General features: G+C 42.5%; 1 protein-coding gene across 15 annotated transcripts in view; it reads right to left on the bottom strand.

Moving 5' to 3' along the window:
• plecb (plectin b) overlaps nucleotides 1–20599 on the bottom strand; it is a 119077-nt gene that overhangs the window by 44860 nt on the left and 53618 nt on the right. For 7 of the 15 annotated variants that reach the window (XM_083761880.1, XM_083761878.1, XM_083761877.1 and 4 more), the window contains exons 2-3: nucleotides 5956–6017; nucleotides 625–639 (exon numbers count right to left, since the gene is read on the bottom strand). In XM_083761880.1, coding sequence (XP_083618006.1) covers nucleotides 625–639; nucleotides 5956–6017 — 77 coding nt within the window. Of the gene's footprint in view, nucleotides 1–624; nucleotides 640–5955; nucleotides 6018–10031; nucleotides 10430–20599 lie in introns of those variants that run through there. The other 8 variants (XM_083761881.1, XM_083761879.1, XM_083761884.1 and 5 more) reach the window with 3 other exon arrangements.

Genomic DNA, 20599 nt, shown 5'->3' with positions numbered 1-20599 from the left:
ATGCCTGCTGCTCTATAGGCTGCTGCTCTATAGGCTGCTGCATACTCCAACTCAACAAGAACTTAGAACTTCGCCAGTGCCTTTCAAAACTTTGTTGGCGTCGACTGATGCCGAACAAAGTTCCTGTCCGTTTGGAGAATGCTGCAGCCACAAGCCTGACAGCTGATAGATAGATGGTTCTCCTAATAAAAAACAGAACAGTAAAACTTCAAAGCTGATGGCTAGTCTCTACACAAATAACCACAGTGCAAAAGCACACAGCGTACAACTACAAACTACGTGGCCATTGCATTGTCAACATAACCTTTAATGCAGTTATTTCATTTATTTCTTTTGGTTTTTATTATTTTGTTGGCATGCATATTGACTCAGCGGTCGAAATAGTGTGGTTTCTGCCTTAATACAAAAGGTGCTGTTGCATGTACAGTATGTGGTAACAGAAAAAGGAGGGAGAGAGAGATGAGGAATGGTGCAGTGACAGAAAAGGAGGTGATTCATGGTGGTTGGGGAGCGAACAGCTGCCAGACCCGCAGGGACTGTGGGCTACATGCAGAATCAGACACTCGCCACACACACCACTATAGACAATTACTGAGGTACAGACAGTCCTGATGGAGTACCTACCTCTGCTCTCCGATGCTGGGTGGAGTGGAGAGGAAGAAGGAAGGATGAGAGACGGAGAAATGAGGAATGATGGATCATAAAATGGAAAAGAGAAAGAGACAGAAAGGAATGAGAGAGCGAGGGAGGGAGGGAGAAACAGAAGAGGTTGATGAAAGTCAATGAGCATGAACGGATGTATGACAATTTGAGAGAATTGTATTAGAACAGCGGTGGGATCATTGTTGGTACTAGTGTATAAATGGGACCATTAAATTGAAAACAGAAATAGTATAAAGAACCACCTGAATATTCTTAGTTGACCAGAGCCTCCAACGGGTCAATTCTAGCCCATTTAGGACTGAGGCCTAAAAATGCTTTCTAAATCCTGACTTAAGACCTTGTGCAGACCTTGAGATACATTTGTCTTGTACCATGTGGTATATTCATTCTCTGCCATAAAGAGGTGATTCATTTATGTTGGCACCGTTTTCCCCAAAACATCATACAGTAACACTGCTGACAGTAACTCACTCCTGTCAAGGATAACAGTTTTGTTTTTCTTATGTAAAGAACCCTTTGACCACGAGGGGTCACTGTTTACACATACAAAACACTCCCAGTTACTATTACAATCGCATAATTACTATCAAATCAATATAGGTGTGTTACCTGTTTGCACTAGTATTGTATGGTATAATATTTGAGAATTGATCCTTTGAGCTGATATCACAACTAGTTACTCCATGATGGTATTTCAAGTGGGACTTCCTACACGTTGCCATTGAACATCTGTCAGTCTCACCAAAACTACCGGTAGTTTACTCTTTGAACAAGGTGCTTGTGTGATCCACATGATCGCAGTCACATTGTTTTGGCTGGCAACTAAGTAATGTCACGCTGCTACAATTATTGTGTAAAAGACCCAAGTATATAAGCCTAATTTGAACTGTCTTTGTTGTTGCCCAGGTGCCAAGGTGAAAACCTGTGTGCTCACATTGGCTAGCGGTATTTTCGGCATGCGTCTCCGTCATACGACGAAGTATAAATAAGGCTTTCATGTCAAATTAACCACGGCACAGACACATGGGAAGTTTGGGAACTGCACTGTGAATCAAAACAAAACACTTCATAATTAAGCTGCACAGGTCACTCAGAGGTCTCTGTGTGGTGGGGGAGTGTGTGCATACATGGCAACAGAACACGCTACTTTATTGGAATTACATAATTCTACTGAACTATCCATGCTAGGTAGTAGGTATGTTCATAGGTATTGCTGCATAATTCTGCCATCTGCACAGACAAGTGAAGTGCTTTTGCATAACGTTGCATAAAAGCTCCTGCCTGCCTTCTCTCCCTCCTGCAAGGAAACCACCCATTATAGCTCCTTCTAGCTGCACCCACCCAGGACTGGCCCCTGTTGAGCCAGCCAATAAAACCATCAGTTTCCCATCAAGGAGGAGGAGCTGGCTTTTTACAACACTGTCCCTGCTGCCAAGGATATTGTTTTCCTGTCCCTGTTCAATTATTGTGCACACTTTAACACAGAGGATTTTACTCATTATGTATACATTGTATGTGCTATTTTCATGTACAGTGGCAGCCTATTTTAAGTTTTTAACATGGAACTACAACATAGTTTAGGCCTGGCAGAGACATATTGTACAGCATGTAGCCTGTCTGTGCAGCACATGTGCAAATGTTGACCAATTCACTATGCACCCAGACCTGAATCTGCCTTTTCAGAGGGAGCTAAGTGAACGCAGATGTCTATGACTCACAAGAATCACACAGAAGAGGGGGAGAGCGTTCACTTATATCAGGAATAGAATATGTTAGCGCTGCATGCGTTTGTTGGAAGGAAAATGCCCTCTTTGTGCTGCTGTAATTCTTTTTTTCCCCTTCTTCTTTGCTTGTTCCATTCATTTCTAAAAAAGGTTGAATCAAGCGGTCTTTCAAGCGACGATGGCGAATGACGAGGAGGCCCCTAATGGTTTAAGCCTGCCAGTGGGAGTTTCTTTCTCCGGAGGACAAAATGATACAGGCCGTGGGTATTTTTACATGGGGTGTGGGGGGAGGGACCATGTGTGTTTTGCGGGGATGATTTTTCATTTCTAATGAGAAGCTCCAGAGTGAGTTGTTTGGCTTGTTACAATTGACCCACCCACCCCTGTCGCCGACCCCTATACCACCATCGACGTGACTCCAGTGTGATAGATTGGCCGCCTTTCAGCCCAGAGTTCTGGGCCGGTAAGTGAGGTAGGTGAGAGGAGAGGAGTGGTGACGGACAGTTTACACACAGTCGATCAGCCGATGACAGGCAGGTCTTCTGGTAAGCCTCCCGCTTCACAGCACAATGCTACTGGCTAAGTGTGGGACAATAATGTGACTTAAGGGCCTTTCAAACGTGAAGCGATATAACGCGCTTAATTCGCCTATAGTTCATTTTCAATGAGACCTGCATTTTTGCAAGCGTATTTACGTGAGCGCGGTGCTGTGAATTTGTTGCGCGCGTGCTCGTTTCGTGCACACACCTGCGACTCACCAGACCTGGATTCTGTTTAGCTTTTTTTTTTTTCGCTTGCGTTGTCGCGCCCCTCTTGAGCAGACCTGTCGTTGCGTGCCTGCGTGCGTGCGTACGCACTTGGGAGGGTCAAATGTTCCCACAAGTACAGAAAATAGAGTTAACATTGTGAAGATTTTTTTCTTCTGGTTATTGTTTTATGGTTACAATAAAGATTTTAGATTTAAGCTTATAATTAGGAAAATATTCACATGGCTTTGGGGTTAGGATTAGGCATTTAGAGGTTAGGTTTAGGGGTTGGTGGTCTGCCTAACTTATACTTAGCCGTGAGCCAGTGTCATACGCCGAAAATAGCATGCTCTACGGAAAAGCAGATCGTGCTGCGATGCGTTGTGAGCTTGTAGATCGGTTATTTTCTGAATAACTCGGGCTTTAGGGTTGGTTGAACCAGCTCAGTGGCCTTGTGGTTAGTGAGTGTCCGCCCTGAGACTGGGAGGTCGGGGTTCAATCCCCGGCCGGGTCATACCAAGGACCCAGTGCCTCCCTGCTTGACACTCAGCATCAAGGGTTGGATTGGGGGGAATGTCCCTGCGACATACTAGCGTCATGTCCAGGGGGTGTACTAAACTTGTACATCAAGCTGCCTCACGCTACAGAAACAGGAGATATATAGGCTCCTGCCCTGTGGGCCTCATGGCTCGGCAAGGTTACTTAGGGTTGGTGGGGGTTACACATTTTGAGGTCCTCACACTTATACTATGTGTGTGTGTGTGTGCGTGTGTGTGTGTGTGTGGGTGTGTGCGTGCGGTGGGGGACTTCCCTGTGGGTAATCACTGCACTCCCACACAGACACTTCTTAGGCGTGTGTGGGTCAGAGCCTGCTATACAGATAGTACTGACCCGAGACTCAAAACAATCAAGTGTTAAGAGTGTGAACTTTTCAGGAGCTCGACGGGGGGGATCCCACCGCGGTGGCATAATATTGTGTCTCCCTGGTAACCAGCTGAACAGCAGCGGTGTAAAGTAACTAAGTACATTTACTCGAGTACTGTACTTTAAGTACAATTTGGAGGTATTTGTACTTTACTTGAGTAGTTCCCATTTCTGATACTTTTACTTCTACTCCACTACATCTCAGATGAGAATATTGTACTTTTACTCCACTACATTTATTTGAAAACTTTTTGAAATTTTGAAATCAGTTACTGGTTACTAGATACAGTAGATTTACTGTAGAATGTAGATTATTATTACAAAACATACAGTAACCACTTCAGCCCTATATATACATTTTGGCCATTTGAAAACGCGACACATTGTAGATCTGCTATTTTCAAATGATTTGTATACATAATGAAAACTTTACATTATATACATTCTGCATAACGAATGCATAACTTTTACTTTTGGTACTTGAAGTACACGTTGATGCCTTTTATTTGTATTTCTATAGTATTTCTATATTGCTTATTATTTATTTATCCTACATCATCATGCTGGTAACATGTCGCTTAGCTCGTCCACATATGACGTACATTCTCCATTCATTGTCAATGGGAATTTAAGACGAAAATCTACACTAATGAATATAGGAAATGCTTAAGTACTTTTCCCACCACTGCTGAATAGGATATGGTGTGTGTGTGTGTGTGTGTGTGTGTGTGTGTGTGTGTGTGTGTGTGTGTGTGTGTGTGTGTGTGTGTGTGTGTGTGTGTGTGTGTGTGTGTGTTCTACAGCCCAAATGGCCCAGAACGAGGTCACAGTGATGGTTAAAACCACATGATGTCATCTGCATACCAGCAGCAGCCTATCCAAACATGATCCTCCTAAACATAGCCTAGAGGTGACTGAGGAACTCTATCCCCCCCAAAACCTCTGTGATTACGGCTTTTATTGTCCCTTTTACAAAATTAACAATACATCCAAAACTCCCAGCTATAAAACATCCGGCCACCAAGCATCATGAATCAAGCCCAAATTAAAAAATAATCTTTCTCAGAGTAATTACAGAGGAGATCATTTTCTAAAGCTATGGAGATGAATGTGGTACCACACAATTAATCTGTAACTGTCAGTAAACACCCTCTTTTGAGGAGTAAATAATATAAACAACAATATAAAGTTATAAAATGACTCATAGAAATCAGAGAAACGCACAAAGAAATTCCACTGTGCGTTCCAGTATAATGTGAATTGAATCAAGGACTACGCCTTTGTCTCCTCCGGGTTGGACTACTGCAACGCAATTCTCATCAGGATCCCTAGCAAGAGCCTTCAAAGGCTCCAATACATTCAGAACAGCGCTGCTAGGATCCTGATGAGAGTGCGTAAATACGAGCACATCACACCCATCCTCCGCTCACTCCACTGGCTCCCCATCTCATATGACTGAATATAAGATTTCCCTGCTAACCCACCAGTGCATCCACGGCAACGCCTCCCCCCCCCCTCCCTCTACCTCAAGGAACTTGTCACCCTTCAATCCTCTCCCTCCGCTCATCAAACACCAACCTCCTCAAACCCATAAAGACCACCATGGGTGACCGGGCCTTCTGCTCGGTCGCCCCCGAACTGTGGAACGCTCTCCCCGCCCACCTGAGAGCCCCACAGTCGGTCGACACTTTTAAGAGAGCACTAAAAACTTTCCTTTTTACCAAAGCATTTTTATAGCCCTTATGTTTTAAATGTTCCTGTTCTTTTAGATGTTTTTAATGGTGTGTTGTTTCTTTTGCTTTAATTCATTTGCTGTATCACTTTGAGATTCTCACGAATATAAAGTGCGTTATAAATAAAATCCATTATTATTATTATTACTACGACGGGGACCTTACCTTTATCAAGTGTTTGTTCACCCATTTTGTGAAGGTCTTTTTCTGTACCCGGTCCCGTTCATCTGTGGACACAAAATGAACAAGTGGAACATCAGACATTGACTTCAGACAATGGATTGTCTGCAACGATTTCGCCTACATGGTAAGAAAAAAAAAAGAAAAATGTATTGATTGCACATTATTTTAGAAAGAGCTCATGAAGTTATGTAGTGTATTGATATCTGTCTGTAGTTATGTGCATTGTTGTTGTGATGTTTCGTCATGTTGGCTAGTTTTTTAGTTTTGTTGTTGTTTTAAGCCGAAAGGCTTACTTGTGTTTTCATTCATCCTCTGACTTGTATGTCGGAAAGTTTCTGTGCTCTTTTATTATAACCAAATCAAATGAATCAATCAAATCAAAACGATAAAAGAAGAGACACGATGGGGTCTAATACATCATGGCACCCATGTGGATCTCAGACTATGAGACTCTGAGCAAAGTTTCAGCTCAATCCGGGTTCCATTCACATCCACTATGAAATGAAAGTGAAATATTTCACAATATAATATAATATTACACACATGTGGAAAAAAGGCCCTGAGGTGCTTCCTTGGCCAGACATTTGGCACCGAGCCATCTAGCGGTTTGTGAGATACAGTAGCACTCTCCCCCCTTCACACACACACACACACACACACACACACACACACACACACACACACACACACACACACACACACACACACACACACACACCGTAGATGGCACGCAGCCACATGTAAAGGTATGGTGATCGAATAGTGATGAAAATAGTGTGTATGGCTACATACAGTATGTACAATGTATTCTTTGACTTGTCAGTCAAATATTAGACCACACAGCTTGCACAGGGGAGCAGTGGTTTAAGTACTGTATAACCAGTGCAGGCAATGCCGCGGTTGCACTGGGGCCTGCGGTGTAGTGGGGTGGGGTTGGGTTGGGAACATAGAGAGCGCAGCCCCTCCAGCATTGTGTTGGGTGGTGTTCTTTGAAGGCTGTTCAGATTTTGGGAGACGCTTTCCTCTCTTGAGATGTCTGAGATAAGATTACAGCACCGCATTTGCCTGTTAAACTCATCTCTAATGATTATGATCAGTTTAACCTTCAGTGGGCCAGATACCGACCGACAAACAAGAGATACTAGCTGGATTTGTGTGGTGCAAACATTATCATTATCTAGTTGTGTACTTGAAGCTATCAACATCCGGTGTACATGAGGTGAAGGAGTCACTGGCAGCATGTGGAAATCGGTCTCTTTGAACCTTGAAGAGCCTTTTAGAATGATCACCTGTCGGGTAGGAGGCCTCGTTTCTAGGGGGTTATTTCTTTAGGGGGACAGCTTTTTCTGTGAGTTGTGCACAATGCTAATATAACTTTCACTATTTTACTTTGTTTTCACATTCATGAATGTTATGAAATTAATATCAATAAAGAAAAAATATATGATCACAAAAAACAACAGAGAATGGGCCCTTGTGAGCGATTCAGATTGCCACCTTGGAAGTACATTGTAAACTAAACCCATTTCCAACATGGTTTGAAAATGTTTGTAGCAAAAATATGATTATTCCACATAAACTATAACTATTCAATTAAAAGAATAATTTCTTCTTTGGAAGTTCTGCTATACCGATATGCAAGGATGATTGCTGGGTAATATGTTGTCCAATATCAAGTCTCTATTTGATCATGTGACGAGATGATAAAGCTATGGGGAAAATCTGAACTCAACATTTGCAAGCCGAGCAAGCAGTCATCATGCTTTTCATGTTTCATAGCCAGTAACTAGTTTGCAGTTGGCCCCACTGTAACTAACACCACTGCAGAGGAGTTTGAAAAAAATATATATATTAAACAATATCAAACAATGGAAAACGGATTATCCAAGATGCCAAAGAGTTGCTGTGCTGATGAAACAAAGACGTCACAGGGTGGAATCAGACATGATCACAGCCACAGCTGTCTGGGCGGTGCGTGTCTGTAGCTGAGTCACGCTGCATCACAGAGCATTCATCGTCGGCACGGCAGATGTGCCCACGTTGTCTAGGAAGGTGTGTAAGAGCATGCCTCTCTCACCACCATCACAGGGCCATCACACACACACAGAAGAAGGCTGGTTCCCACAGGAACAAGGATGTGCTGAAGTGTTATGATATGGTTTCTTAAACATTACACGTTGTGTTTATCAAGCCATCCCTATCAGTGATCGGAAAGGCTATTGATTTTGGACAACAGTATAAGAGAAGGTACAGTCTTCCCTCTAGGGAGTACACCCATTAAAACAACACACCTGAACACACCCCCTTTTGTGTTATGAGTGGTTTAGAGTGTAGATGCTGGCAACAGACCACAAGACATGTTCCTGCGATTTATTACAATACATTGAGTTCTATCTGATCTGCGTGCTTTCTGCGAGGAGACAGCCTTTATCCTGTATGGTAATATAAGCGTTTATTGTAATACTTCATATCCTTCTGAATTACATAACATGTGGTTCATTCTGGTGGTGACTCACATAACATAACAACATAAATCTAGCTCATTCACAAGTTGTATCTGAAAGAACTATATGGAACACAAAGACAAAGTCCTCTATGCCTTATCAGTCTCAAACGGGCGTGACATGCTGCCTTATTAAATGTCCATACGACGACACGCCCTGCAATGAAAACCACGGTTTCAGTAGGCAGGGCATTGATTCACTGCTGCTTTAATAATAAATCAAAAATGCACCCAGAGGCTACATTCCATCAGGACGATAAGGCTATTTCTGGCAATGATTTCTGACCGTTGTGTTATTGAAGCCAGGTCGCATAGAGACGCAAGTGGAACTTTCACCACCTGTCATTCAGCAATAAGGTCCATATGCTTTCTGCTTGGAAGGTCAGTGACTTTTGAACCCACTGGCTAATGACACTGAGATGTTTCCCAACGGTTGCCCTCCACCATTCAACTACACCTTTACCTAAAATTATTTATTTTCAAGTCACATTATTTAATATTTGAGCAATGAAATCTCCTTGTGGACCCCTTTGGCCTTTAGAATGAAAGGTTATGATGCTGAGTGATGGGGGTGCACTGGACGTCAAGCATCAAATATTACTGAAAACAAATGAGTTCCAGAGACATGTTAATGTCAAAGTATTGTGGGTGGCTCTGTTGCAGCACCCATGCCATGCCTCGACTGTAAATCAATTCCATCAATTATAGCATAGTAACTCACTATGCAAACAAGCAACCACAACGGTTGAAGAGTTTAAGCTGCCTAAAGCCAACTTCTTGACTGCAACCATGGTACACGCTAGCACAGGGCAGGGTACAAGCTAGCACAGGGCAGGGTTTCTATCATAACAGCCACGGTGCATCTACTGTATATAACAGAGTCAGCAGTTTAAGTCATGTCATGATGATGCACATCTTTAAAATGTCTGACATTTCCAAAGAGATTTACTGTAGGTGAAATTCCTAATACAGGCAATACATACAATCATGCTATACAGGCAAAACAAGGTAAAGTCAACCCAAAATGCCACTACACCTCTAATACAAAGTGAGCAGGCTGTCAACTGTTTTGTTAATCATATCACATTTGGTGTTTCATTTCCCCCTGATGATGTTACCATTAGGATATAATTAATCTAAGTGGTACAGTAAGCCTCATGACAGCAGTAGAAGAAGACTATACTTTAACAAACATTCTTTCAGCGGAAAAACAACAGCAGAATATGAAAGTTAAACTACTGAGACACATGGGATGGATAATTATAAGTATAACAGAGCCTAGCCATTAAGGCCACAACTTCAACATGTTAGGGACTTAGTGGTTACCCAGAACCTGAAAACCATCCAAACCTGAAATTACAGGCGTATAAAATACTTCCCTTTTCCCGTCTCACAGGAGAAAACAGTAAACTCTAAATCCCTTCTGTACCGGACACAAATAGCAACAAACAACTGACCAATGTACAGTACGTCTCGGTAAGTGTACAAATGCAACCAAATGGACCCATACAGCTCAGAGTTAAATGAAAACGTATACTCGGATCAATGCGAATACCTTTCCTTCCGTCTGTGGCTTTGAGCATCCACCGGTAGTACCCTTCATCAGAGGACACTCTGTCTCTGCCCACGCTGCTGTCGGAGGAGACAGAGGAGACATTCCGGTACCTCTGCTGATGAGAGTTCATTGTCACTGTCCCTCAGTGTTGCTCGACACTCGCAGAATAACAACGATGATAAGATTACAAATCCCTCTAAAATCTGTGTGTGTGTGCGCCTCAGTCTCCGGTCCTCTGTATCTCTGTGGAGGCAGTCCAAGCATGCAGTCCTGTGGTCCACTCTCCAGTCAGCACTTCACAAACCTATGATTTCTCTCTCTCTCCCTCTCTCTCTCTCTGGGTTCAGCCCTTCCTTCCTTCCTTTTTCTTCCTTCTCCTCCTCCTCCCTCACTTCTCCTTTCAAACGCAGAACAGTAAATGATGCCTGTGGGCTACAGAGTCTCGGCCCGTCCTCGTACGTGATGTGTGAGTGTGTATTTAGTGGCGGCGTGTTTGGAGGGAGGACATTGTGGGCACGCCACGCCCCCTTCCTGCTCCGTCACAGTGGTGGGAGAAGAGGAGGGAGAGAGGGACTAAGGTGTGGTGGGGCGGCCGGCGCGCATGCTGTGCCACACACACACACATGCACACTCTCACTCACTTAATCACTTTAGGGTAGCTTGTGGAGGAGCATATAACTCTCCCAGAACCTCAATGTACTTGCAACTGCTTGCTTGAACACGAATACTGTACACGCACCCACGCTGAGTCACAACTTCAGTGATAATAAAGTCATAACGGTGGCACCAGAGACAACTACGCAATAATGATTGGTTTATTGGAGTGTCGTGGATTAACGGTGTAAAACAATTAGTCATTCATTCCCTAAAAGATGCCAGGTTGTCATAGATAGGGTGACACACAAACGCAAAGCACGGCACGCACACACACACACACCTGCATGTGCATGGCTAATCATTCATTATTCACAGCATTCCTCTGAGATTCCTTCTCCCCTCAGTGATAAAACAAGGAGTAAGTGCAGTAGGAACAAGCTACAGTAGTGCATTGTTGTGTATGCATTTCTGTATGAAATTCCTTGAATCGTGCTACGTGTTTGGCTTGTTTTAATCCTGACACATGTAAGGATAACAAGCAAACAGCCGTTGACTCCAGTAATGCTGGGATCTTCAAGCCATGTGACAAAACAGACAGGAGAGTTTATCGTATAGCAGACCACACTGATGGAACAAGAGAGTGAGAGAGAGAGAGAGAGAGAGAGAGAGAAGGGGGGGGGGGCGTATATCTCAAACTACAGTAAAACTCTCCATGCTAAGAGTATACAAATTGGTTACACTGGCTCTTTAAATGAACAGAGTGTGTGTCTGTGGCTGTGCGTGCGTGCGGGACCTGGAATCAGTGCCTTTTAGGCCAGTATGCTGACAGCTCAGCTACATCAGAAGGAATGAACTGATCTGTATCCTCCAGACATGAGGAGCGTTCATTCATATATCTCATTACCCTCACTGTCTGAGATCATCATCATACTGGATCATTGGATCTTTCTCCCTCTGCACAGCATCACAGCACCTCTATGAACATGAAGCAACGTGTGTGTGTGTGTGTGTGTGTGTGTGTGTGTGTGTGTGTGTGTGTGTGTGTGTGTGTGTGTGTGTGTGTGTGTGTGTGGCCGACCGTGCATGTTTCTTTCATTCAAAGCCACGTTCGCAAATCTGGAGACACACCTTTGTGATACCACGCCTAGGCAGGTTGTGGAATTAAGGAGTGGTTAATGGGAATCTGAGTAGGTCCAAATGAATTATGGAACATAGGCATGCAGTGTAAAAGATCAACTGAGTCCACACAGCTAAACACCATGTCTGTTGCAATTGGATTTTAACAGTTGATCCGATTTGTTTCATGGCAATTAGAGCATAGGGAATGCATTATGCATTTTCATGCTGGGGAATTATTTGCGTGTTGGAATAAATCATTACCTTTCTTGCCAAATTTCATCTGTGAGTCAGGGTGGTCTGTATCGTCTCATGTCTCATTGTTGTTATACTTGGTTGTACACCGCCTTGCACTGAGAATAGTGTTGTGTAGATGGGCTATTTTTGGTGTGCGACACCGGCGTGCAACTAATTATAGTGCAAATCACTCTTTGCAATACGAGGTTCTAATGGGCCTTTTCCCGAAGAGAAGAGAAGAGAAGAGAAGAGAAGAGAAGAGAAGAGAAGAGAAGAGAAGAGAAGAGAAGAGAAGAGAAGAGAAGAGAAGAGTCCCAGGACTGTGCTGCTGAAGTAGATCAGAGCAAACATCATGCTGCTGTAAATAACTGTCCCGATCCCAATGGTATAAAAACAGTAACTGTCCCGAATCACACAGGTGGGAACAACAGCCTTTAGCGATATCCTCCTGGCAGGGACATCACCAGTAGAGACACTACTACAACACCATGGGGAATACTGCAGGGGAACCCCACGCGGGAGAAGACGAGGACGGAGAGACCATGGAACGTCTTAGTCATGCAAACTTTTCTTTTCTCCAGAGAGACATGTCATTAAGGTCTCAACATGCTTATTACAGCGCTCCCTCATCTCTCACTTCATCAAAACCAGATGGACAATTTATATATTTCTTAAAAGCAGAAACAGTTTGGTGTGATTCCGAAGCCAGCGTTTTCTCCGTAAATGAAAAGTTTGAGGTTCTATCTATTTTCTGTGATGGGGACAGTGGGCTGCGTGTTCCCACACTGACGTTACGTCATAGACTGAGCACTGTGGTTTGGACAGTGCATAAAGGGGCACCCTACTGGGACCGCTTTTACAACCTCAGAGTCAATTTAACACTTCACATTTTGCTGTGTCGTTTTTTTCTTTCTCCAAAGCAAATATAGTATGATTTAAAAGTGGAAAGTCTTGACCTAAAGGCACATGGAGACACAAATTGCACACACCATACTCAACTAGCCCCTGGGTATAGTTAAGCCCATACTAGGCTTAACCTAAGAACTGAGGATTTTTTCCCAGTTAACTACTGTAAACAAAATCTAGATCCCGTGTGAAGACATGCATTCTGAGGAGATCTTATAAGCCCTCGTTGACAGCTGTCCAAAAAATTTCTGTTTTGTTCAAATATAGACACCAGGCACGTAGCGTGGTTCAAATGATTGCCTGGGCAAATTAGCATCGTGGGGGGGGGGGGGGGGGGGGGGGGGAGAGACGATTTTGCTGACGTGCTAATGAGGGACCATTTAAAACAAAGGCGGCTTGCATGCTGTAGTTTGCTAAACAGACATTTGCAATTTGCATATCTTTTGTTGTTTTTCTTGTTTTTTCGCCCCCTCTCTTCGAAGTTAGACTGGGCCAGCTCTAAACGGACTGGGCCACGGCCCGCTCGGCCCAATGGACCCTACGCTGATAGACACAGCAGCTTTTCTTTAATAGTCCAGCACAAGGTTGTGTCATGACTTCCTGTGCTTCATAAAGTTTGGGGGCTCTGTTTCAATTAAATGGTCTCTCTAATCACTGGTCTGTGTTCTATAAATCCACTGAACAATTTTCCATGCACGACACACATGGAACCAGATGCTGTTTACTGCTGCGCAGGGAGGAGGTCGCCTGAGTGGAGACATTTACTCTGCAGTTAAGAGGGCAGAGGTTAGTTGGGGAACTCACATAAAAGATAAAATCAATAATCTTTAACTCTAATCTCTGGAGCCTCCCAGATTTTATTTTCTATTCTACAGCTCGTCATAAAGGTTGAGAGACCATTTAAAAGTGAGTGCAGAGAGTCAGAGACCATTCTTGCTCTCCGCACGGTAATTTATATACACAGCAGAACATGCGGCTGTTTCAGAGCTGCAATAATCTGCTTTTAAGCAATAACCATTACCATTATCATGGAAAACAAACAGATTAGTGAGCAAAACAAAGAATCTACAACTGGGATAAATCCAGTGTTACTGAAGACATTAAGTGGTTTAGAGAGGGGCTGGGTAGACAACGCCATACATTGTAGGGGAGGAGAAAGCCTTAGAAAGGATTTAAACACACAGGTTAGGTTACAGGGTGTTTTCTCTCTCTCTCTCTCTCTCTCTCTCTCTCTCTCTCTCTCTCTTCATTCTTTGTGAACACCCCTCCCTCTCTCTCTCTTCCCCTCCTTCATCTTTTACTCATTTTCTTTAATCCCCCATTACTTTCCCTCACTTTTAACACTTCAGGTAAAAGCAAGTGGAAGCAAGCGCCGGCTGCCACACCCCGCAGGGAATGGAATGTTAATAAAGCCAGAGACGGCCTGTACAGTGTACACACCCTAAAACCCACCTCATCTGACTATGACTCTTATGTGAGATGAAGAAGGAGAAGGAGTTCAAGGAGGAGGGAGTTAAAACATGATGAAGAGGTGGGTCAGACGGGTGGTGCAGAGACAGAGCAGGAAGAATAGGCAGAACATGAATAGTGCTATAGTGAATTCTACTGTCTCAACTGCTGTACAGTGATAGCACAGCAAAACCAAACTCAATGTCACATAAGAAGAAACCTCCTTAAAAAAAAAGTGGGTTAAAAATAAATACAATTAAAAAAAAAAGCTATCAGTGTGATATTCAACCTTGCAAGTTGTACTGGGCCTGTTCTGAAGAACAAGTCCAAATTATGAACAAAATATATGAAATTATTGTGTTAAGAAAGTATGTAGTATTTTTTTTGGAGGAACACACAATGGCACAGTTCATGCAAAAGAAAGAGTCACTGGATGTCTGAGAGCTAAGAATAATCACAGGGATGGTTGGCAGTGTCCCCAGACTGACACACTGGCCACCATCACCCACACGGAGCTACGACCAGGCTGCAGGCTTTTTAGATGCTCTGAGTAAGAGCTGAAGTTGAATCCATAAACCAAATTTAACCCCCTCTAGATGAACTCCGACAGCTGAGTTTTAAAATAGCGAATTGAGCCACAAACAGCTCCACAAGCCCTCTACGGAATGTCCCACATCTGGGACCCACACCATTGTTGTCTCGCTCAGCTTTCATTTGGCTGCAATGCAAATGCTTTCGGAGTGTTTTGACGCAGGGTTGATCTTTGAAGATCCTGTCCTCTGTGACACGAGAAAACTAAATATGACACCCAACCTCCCTCTATGGGTGAGCTTGTCAAACTGCAGCTACATGGATCACAAAGGTGCTTGTATTCTTCCCTCAAGAAATTCATAGAGCTACTGTATGGGAAGATAACAGCCTTTATTCCTTTGCCTTTGCCTCCCATTCCCCCCTAGAGTTCCATTCAAATCTCCTTTCCGTTAAAAACCCAGTTCCATATGGTCTTATTCATGAGTTTGAAAGGACCTTGTAAATGTGGAAAAAGGGGAACTTGAGAAGTGTTGCTGTAGCAACGTCCCTAAACACACAGTAGCTGGTGTGCTGGGAGCAGGGTTAGTCCGACCTCTCTTACGCATGGGAGTATTTTTAGACCCAGGGTGAGTGTTTGGAGTCTCTCATGAATCACAGACATCATGGGGAAAGGAAGACACCACCACCACCACCACCACCACACTATACTTCTTTCTAAAAGGGAGAAAATATGGCATTATAATTTCTGACCAGTAGGTTGTGCCAAAGCCCTAGCAGCAAATCCAGATGGTGTGTTTACGTAGATTGGAACTGAACTGAGACTATAGTATACGGTAGCCTATACCTTGCAATAGACAGTGGTGGAAAAAGTAGCCATATTTGTTACTTAAGTAAAAGTATCAATACTGCAATATAGAAATACAAGTAAAAGCCCGGTAATCAAAATTTACTTGAGTAAAAGTACTAAAGTATAGATGTACTTAATGTACCAAAAGTAAAAGTACTTGCTGTGCAGAATATCCAGTTTCATGTTTTCAAAATATTTAGAAAATATGTATATAAATTTAAGTTTGACTTGTAATAATAATACAAAGTAACTAGTAACTAAAGTTTTCACATAAATATAGTGGAGTAAAAGTACAATATTTGGATCTGAAATGTAGTGGAGTAGAGGTAAAAGTACTGGAAATTGGAAATACTCAAGTAAAGTAGGCTACAAATACCTCAAAATTGTACTTAAGTGCACCTTTATATATATTGTGTGTCATGATTGAGTAATGTAGACAATTAAAGTGTAAATGGACTCCTAAATAGCTCCGAAAGTCAATAAAACCCTGGAAATTGCTGCTCACTACCTTCACTATACAAATAATCTGTACATTTAGCGAGTTATGTCCAAGACATTAATTCCTATCTGGTTAGTTACTCAATAACAGCAGGTCAATATTGTTAACTATGACTTGACAAATATAGCACCATATAAATCTTTACACTAACCTATCCTCGTACTGGACCACTTCTATTTGAAATACTTCTTAGTATCTCCAGACACAACTGGTGTAGCAGACAATAAGAATATAGTAAAGTGTGAATAATAACTGCTGAGAACAAGTGCTCTGTCGCCTCTGTGTACAAAAAAACAACTTATAATAGTCAATCTGGCATACAGCAATATTGTTAGATAAAAATAAGTACGGTAAGTAAGAGATTAACTATAAATTAAAGTGAACGGCGAGAACAAAATCTGTTAATAAATGGCAGCGTTAAGTGAGAGGCATTGCCTGTATGGAGTAGGCTCTACTACTGTATCTCACTCCCATTGTCCGCGCTGTGTGTAACTCCTCCCCATATCCATATTGGTCAACTCACCTGCACAACACATTTTACTATACAAAAATCTGCTTCGTTCTGCATAGCTTATCTCATGGAGATAATCCTGCCGCTCATACGGGTATGTCATTCCAAAAGTATGCGTGGCATACATCAACGTATTAACGGTAGAAGCATCAGGTATTTCCGCGGCTGCCATTATTCCCGTGGGAACGCGAGCAACAGGTCCCTTTACGATGCTGGTGGTTGTAGTTCCATAGTCCCCTGCAGCACACGTGTGCAACTGACAGCATGTGCCAGCTGGTCCTGGGCCATGAAAGAAACACTTTCTCACAGCAGGTGACAGTTGCGTGGAAGCCCTGCCTTTTTCTCGTCCAATGTAAAATCACCACACCCGTATCATCACAGCAACCTGAACCTCAACTTCACCTAGTTATTGTGCTCCTAGAGCATGGAAAGCATTCCCAAGACCTTCAAATTGGATGCCATAATCCCATTGTGAAAATTCAAACATAATTATTATAAAGGATTTTGAAGTTCCAGCCTGTTGTGTTCTAAATAATGTTGCCAAAATCATTATCAGATGTTAAGTGTACTGATATAGGCTGATTTATGCATGATAGTTTTTCATGATTTGACTGATGATGAATATATGGTTATACTTTTATATAACTGCTATTTCTATATGGTTGTGTTTTATGTGATTGTATGATTTGCTTGTAACAGTGCAACGTCGCAAATGAGACCATGGTCCCAACGGGTTTTCTCAGTTTAGATAAAGCAAACAAGTAAAAAATAAATAAATTCAATAGTACTGTTGCTTAGGCAAGTTCATCATGATCAAAAGAAAAAGAAAATAAACAATTGCATTGTGCATATTGCTCAAGTGTGAGCATTTGGCACAAGTTGACAAAGAGGTGAGATATTTGACAGGACTTCTTAGTAGTCACAATTTTATTACTTCAGGTTTAATGAGCCCTGAAGAAATGCAGGCTAGATCCTCATTGCATCTTCAAACCGGTTCCAATCGGAAAGTTGTATTTCACATAGAACCAACAAAGTACATCATTTACTTTACACAAACCGCTTCAGCTAATGTGCATAATTACAAATGAAGGCCTACTCAGTGGAGGGGAACTTACACTGAAAAAATACAAAATAAGAAAATCTTGATCCAACTAAAATAAAGAGGTAGTGATTCACAAGATAGGTTGAGTTAATATAAATCAATACATTTTGTTTCATCTCAAGTTTTCAGTGTTACCGTGTAACCTGGAAAATCACTGAAGGATAAACAAACCACAAACATCAATCCATCACCTACTGTAGCAATGCATGTAATAGCACACTGTTATTTCAGTGCAGATAAATAATCTAGCCGATGGAATGGCCTACGTGGGCGGTCACACGCACTGACCAACGCCAGTCAACTTTAGGAGGTGAGACTTTATGACAGGTCACAGGCGAGGCTGCTGAACAGAACCTAGGTCACATTTAAAAGGGACAGTGACCTGAATATTCCGTCTACTCCTTTTACATCAGACTGACCTCTGGCCTGGGTGGCACCACGCCAGGCTTTGGGTCGCGTCATGCCTGATATGGACAAATATCTGCAGGTTTAAACTGCTCAACCGGTAGATAAGATGCATGCTTTGTGTCATTAATATTAGCCTGTCAAAATTGACACGCATGTTATTACCAGCCAACCGTTGTAAAGGAACATATAATTAAGCCCTTTCAGTTACATCAGAGAGATGATGAAAGGGTAGTATCCAAAGATTTACAGTAAGAACATTCTCAGTCGATCTCAGTAGAATAAGGAAAAGGCAGACCTTATTATTGTCTGTCCTGATGAAGGTCTAATCGACCGAAACGTCGACCTAATAAAGAGCAACATTTTGGCAAGTGTCTGACAGTGTGTGGGACCTTTTCTTTGTTTTTCAAAGATACCCTTTTAAGACCTTTATTATCCACTTTTAACCTATAGCCTCCATATCCTTTCCAACATTTGGAAAAGAAATAGCAGGGGTTAAGTGTCTTGCTCAGGGACACTTCCGGCACGTATACTGTACTGGGCAAACCGGTGACCTTCTGATTACCAGCCGGCCTCTCGTACCCCCTCAGCTACTGCTGTCCATGGGTTTACCAAAACCCCAGTGGGACAGACTGAGAAATAGCAACAGCTACACAAAACACATGGCGCATGAAAGTAAACAGTGTTGATGTCAGCGCAGTGGACCAAGGGACCAAGGGGGGTAACTGAGAAACCCCCAGATGGATTATAAATAACCTTCTATTATAGGACCGGATGTGTTTTTTTATGGGCCCAGAGGCCAGAAAAAAAACAATAATCTCAACCACAAAATGCAGCGGATACAGTATATGTTCCCCCCTGGGTCCCCTATGCACTCCTGGTGCATGTGTTCACTGTTTATTTAGAAATTCTGGAGCTTTCTGTTATGTCTGCTGTGCCAATGCAGCATGGAGGACATGGGTTGTTTCGACACAGTTCCTGGCATGATTAAAATTATACACTGGTGAATTCAATTGCTGCTCTCCCTCACTGAATGCCTCACCGAATGCCTGGCCTGCATGCCTCCGGAGCAGGAGCTGTGGTTGTTTCCAGGAAGCACACACTTCTTTCCGTAGGCCAGGCCCAAACCAGAGCCAGGGTCAACCACTTAAAGGACAACTTTAGTTTTTTTCAACCAAGGTTCATGTTTTAGGTTATTATTAGAGAAAGTAAAAGATGAGTGTTCATTGTGAGTGTTCATGTGCAAATTTTTCCTAAAGTTATCCTAAAGTGGATTATTTTTTTAGTACCGTAATTTCCGGACTATAAGCCGCACCTGAATATAAGCGGCACCAGCCAAATTTAGGGAAAATCCCATATACAAGCCGCACCGGACTATAAACCGCACCGGACTATAAGCCGCAGCTACATTAGCTCAGAGCCTGAGATGGCTCTGCGTTAGCTGTAAAAATCCATAGATTAGCCGCACCGTTGTATAAGCCGCAGGGTTCAAATCATGGGTAAAAAGCCGCGGCTTATAGTCCGGAAATTACGGTATTTACTATAGTCCTACTAGACCTCAATAAATTACATCTGGCCACAAACGATCACGGGATCTACTGAATGTGTCAAACTGGCATATTGAGCCTATGACAGTGGCACCCCCCCAGTAGGCTACCTTCACATTCTGTAGATCCTGTGATCTTTTGTGGCCAGATGTAATTTATTGAGGTCTAGTAGGACTATAGTAAATACTTAAAAAAGAAAATCGCTATAACATTTTGTAAAAAGAAATACATATTTAGCCCCATGCTCGAATTCCCCCCCTGTCAAAAACGAAAGAAAGCAGCAAATTAAAGAAAATGAACACTCATCCTTTACTTTCTCTAATAACAACCTAAAACATGAACTTTGGTTGAAATAAACTAAAGTTGTCCTTTAACTACTAGTACAGACCAACAATAGATGACGAATGACCGATATTAATGAATAATAATAATTTCAGTTTTCAGCTTCACCCAGCCCACAGAGGAGTGCAGGGAGGGAGCAATTAGGGTTTACAGTAAGTGTCTTACACCTCGACACAGAGGTCGGGTATCGAACCTGGGAACTTTTGGATATATATATTTTGGATAACGGTATTTTTTATATATTTTACCGCAAAAATGGCTGTCAAAAATGAATGACAATAGCTCAAAATGCATAGAGAGCTTGTAGATCGGCTATTATTTTATTTTATTTGAGACAACCGGGAAACGATTGTTGATGTTGAGAGCTGACAACATATGGTCATCATACAATAGGAGCATTGGCCTTTGTACCTCAAACAGGAAGTTGCACTTGGGTGGCAATTTATTTAAGTGACTTGACACATTCTTTATCCACAAAC

This window comes from Protomyctophum parallelum (assembly GCF_964188405.1).
Source record: "Protomyctophum parallelum genome assembly, chromosome: 3".
Taxonomy (NCBI): domain Eukaryota; kingdom Metazoa; phylum Chordata; class Actinopteri; order Myctophiformes; family Myctophidae; genus Protomyctophum; species Protomyctophum parallelum.
The sequence above is the reverse complement of the archived record's forward strand: the minus strand, read 5'-3'. Positions and strand labels throughout refer to the sequence as shown.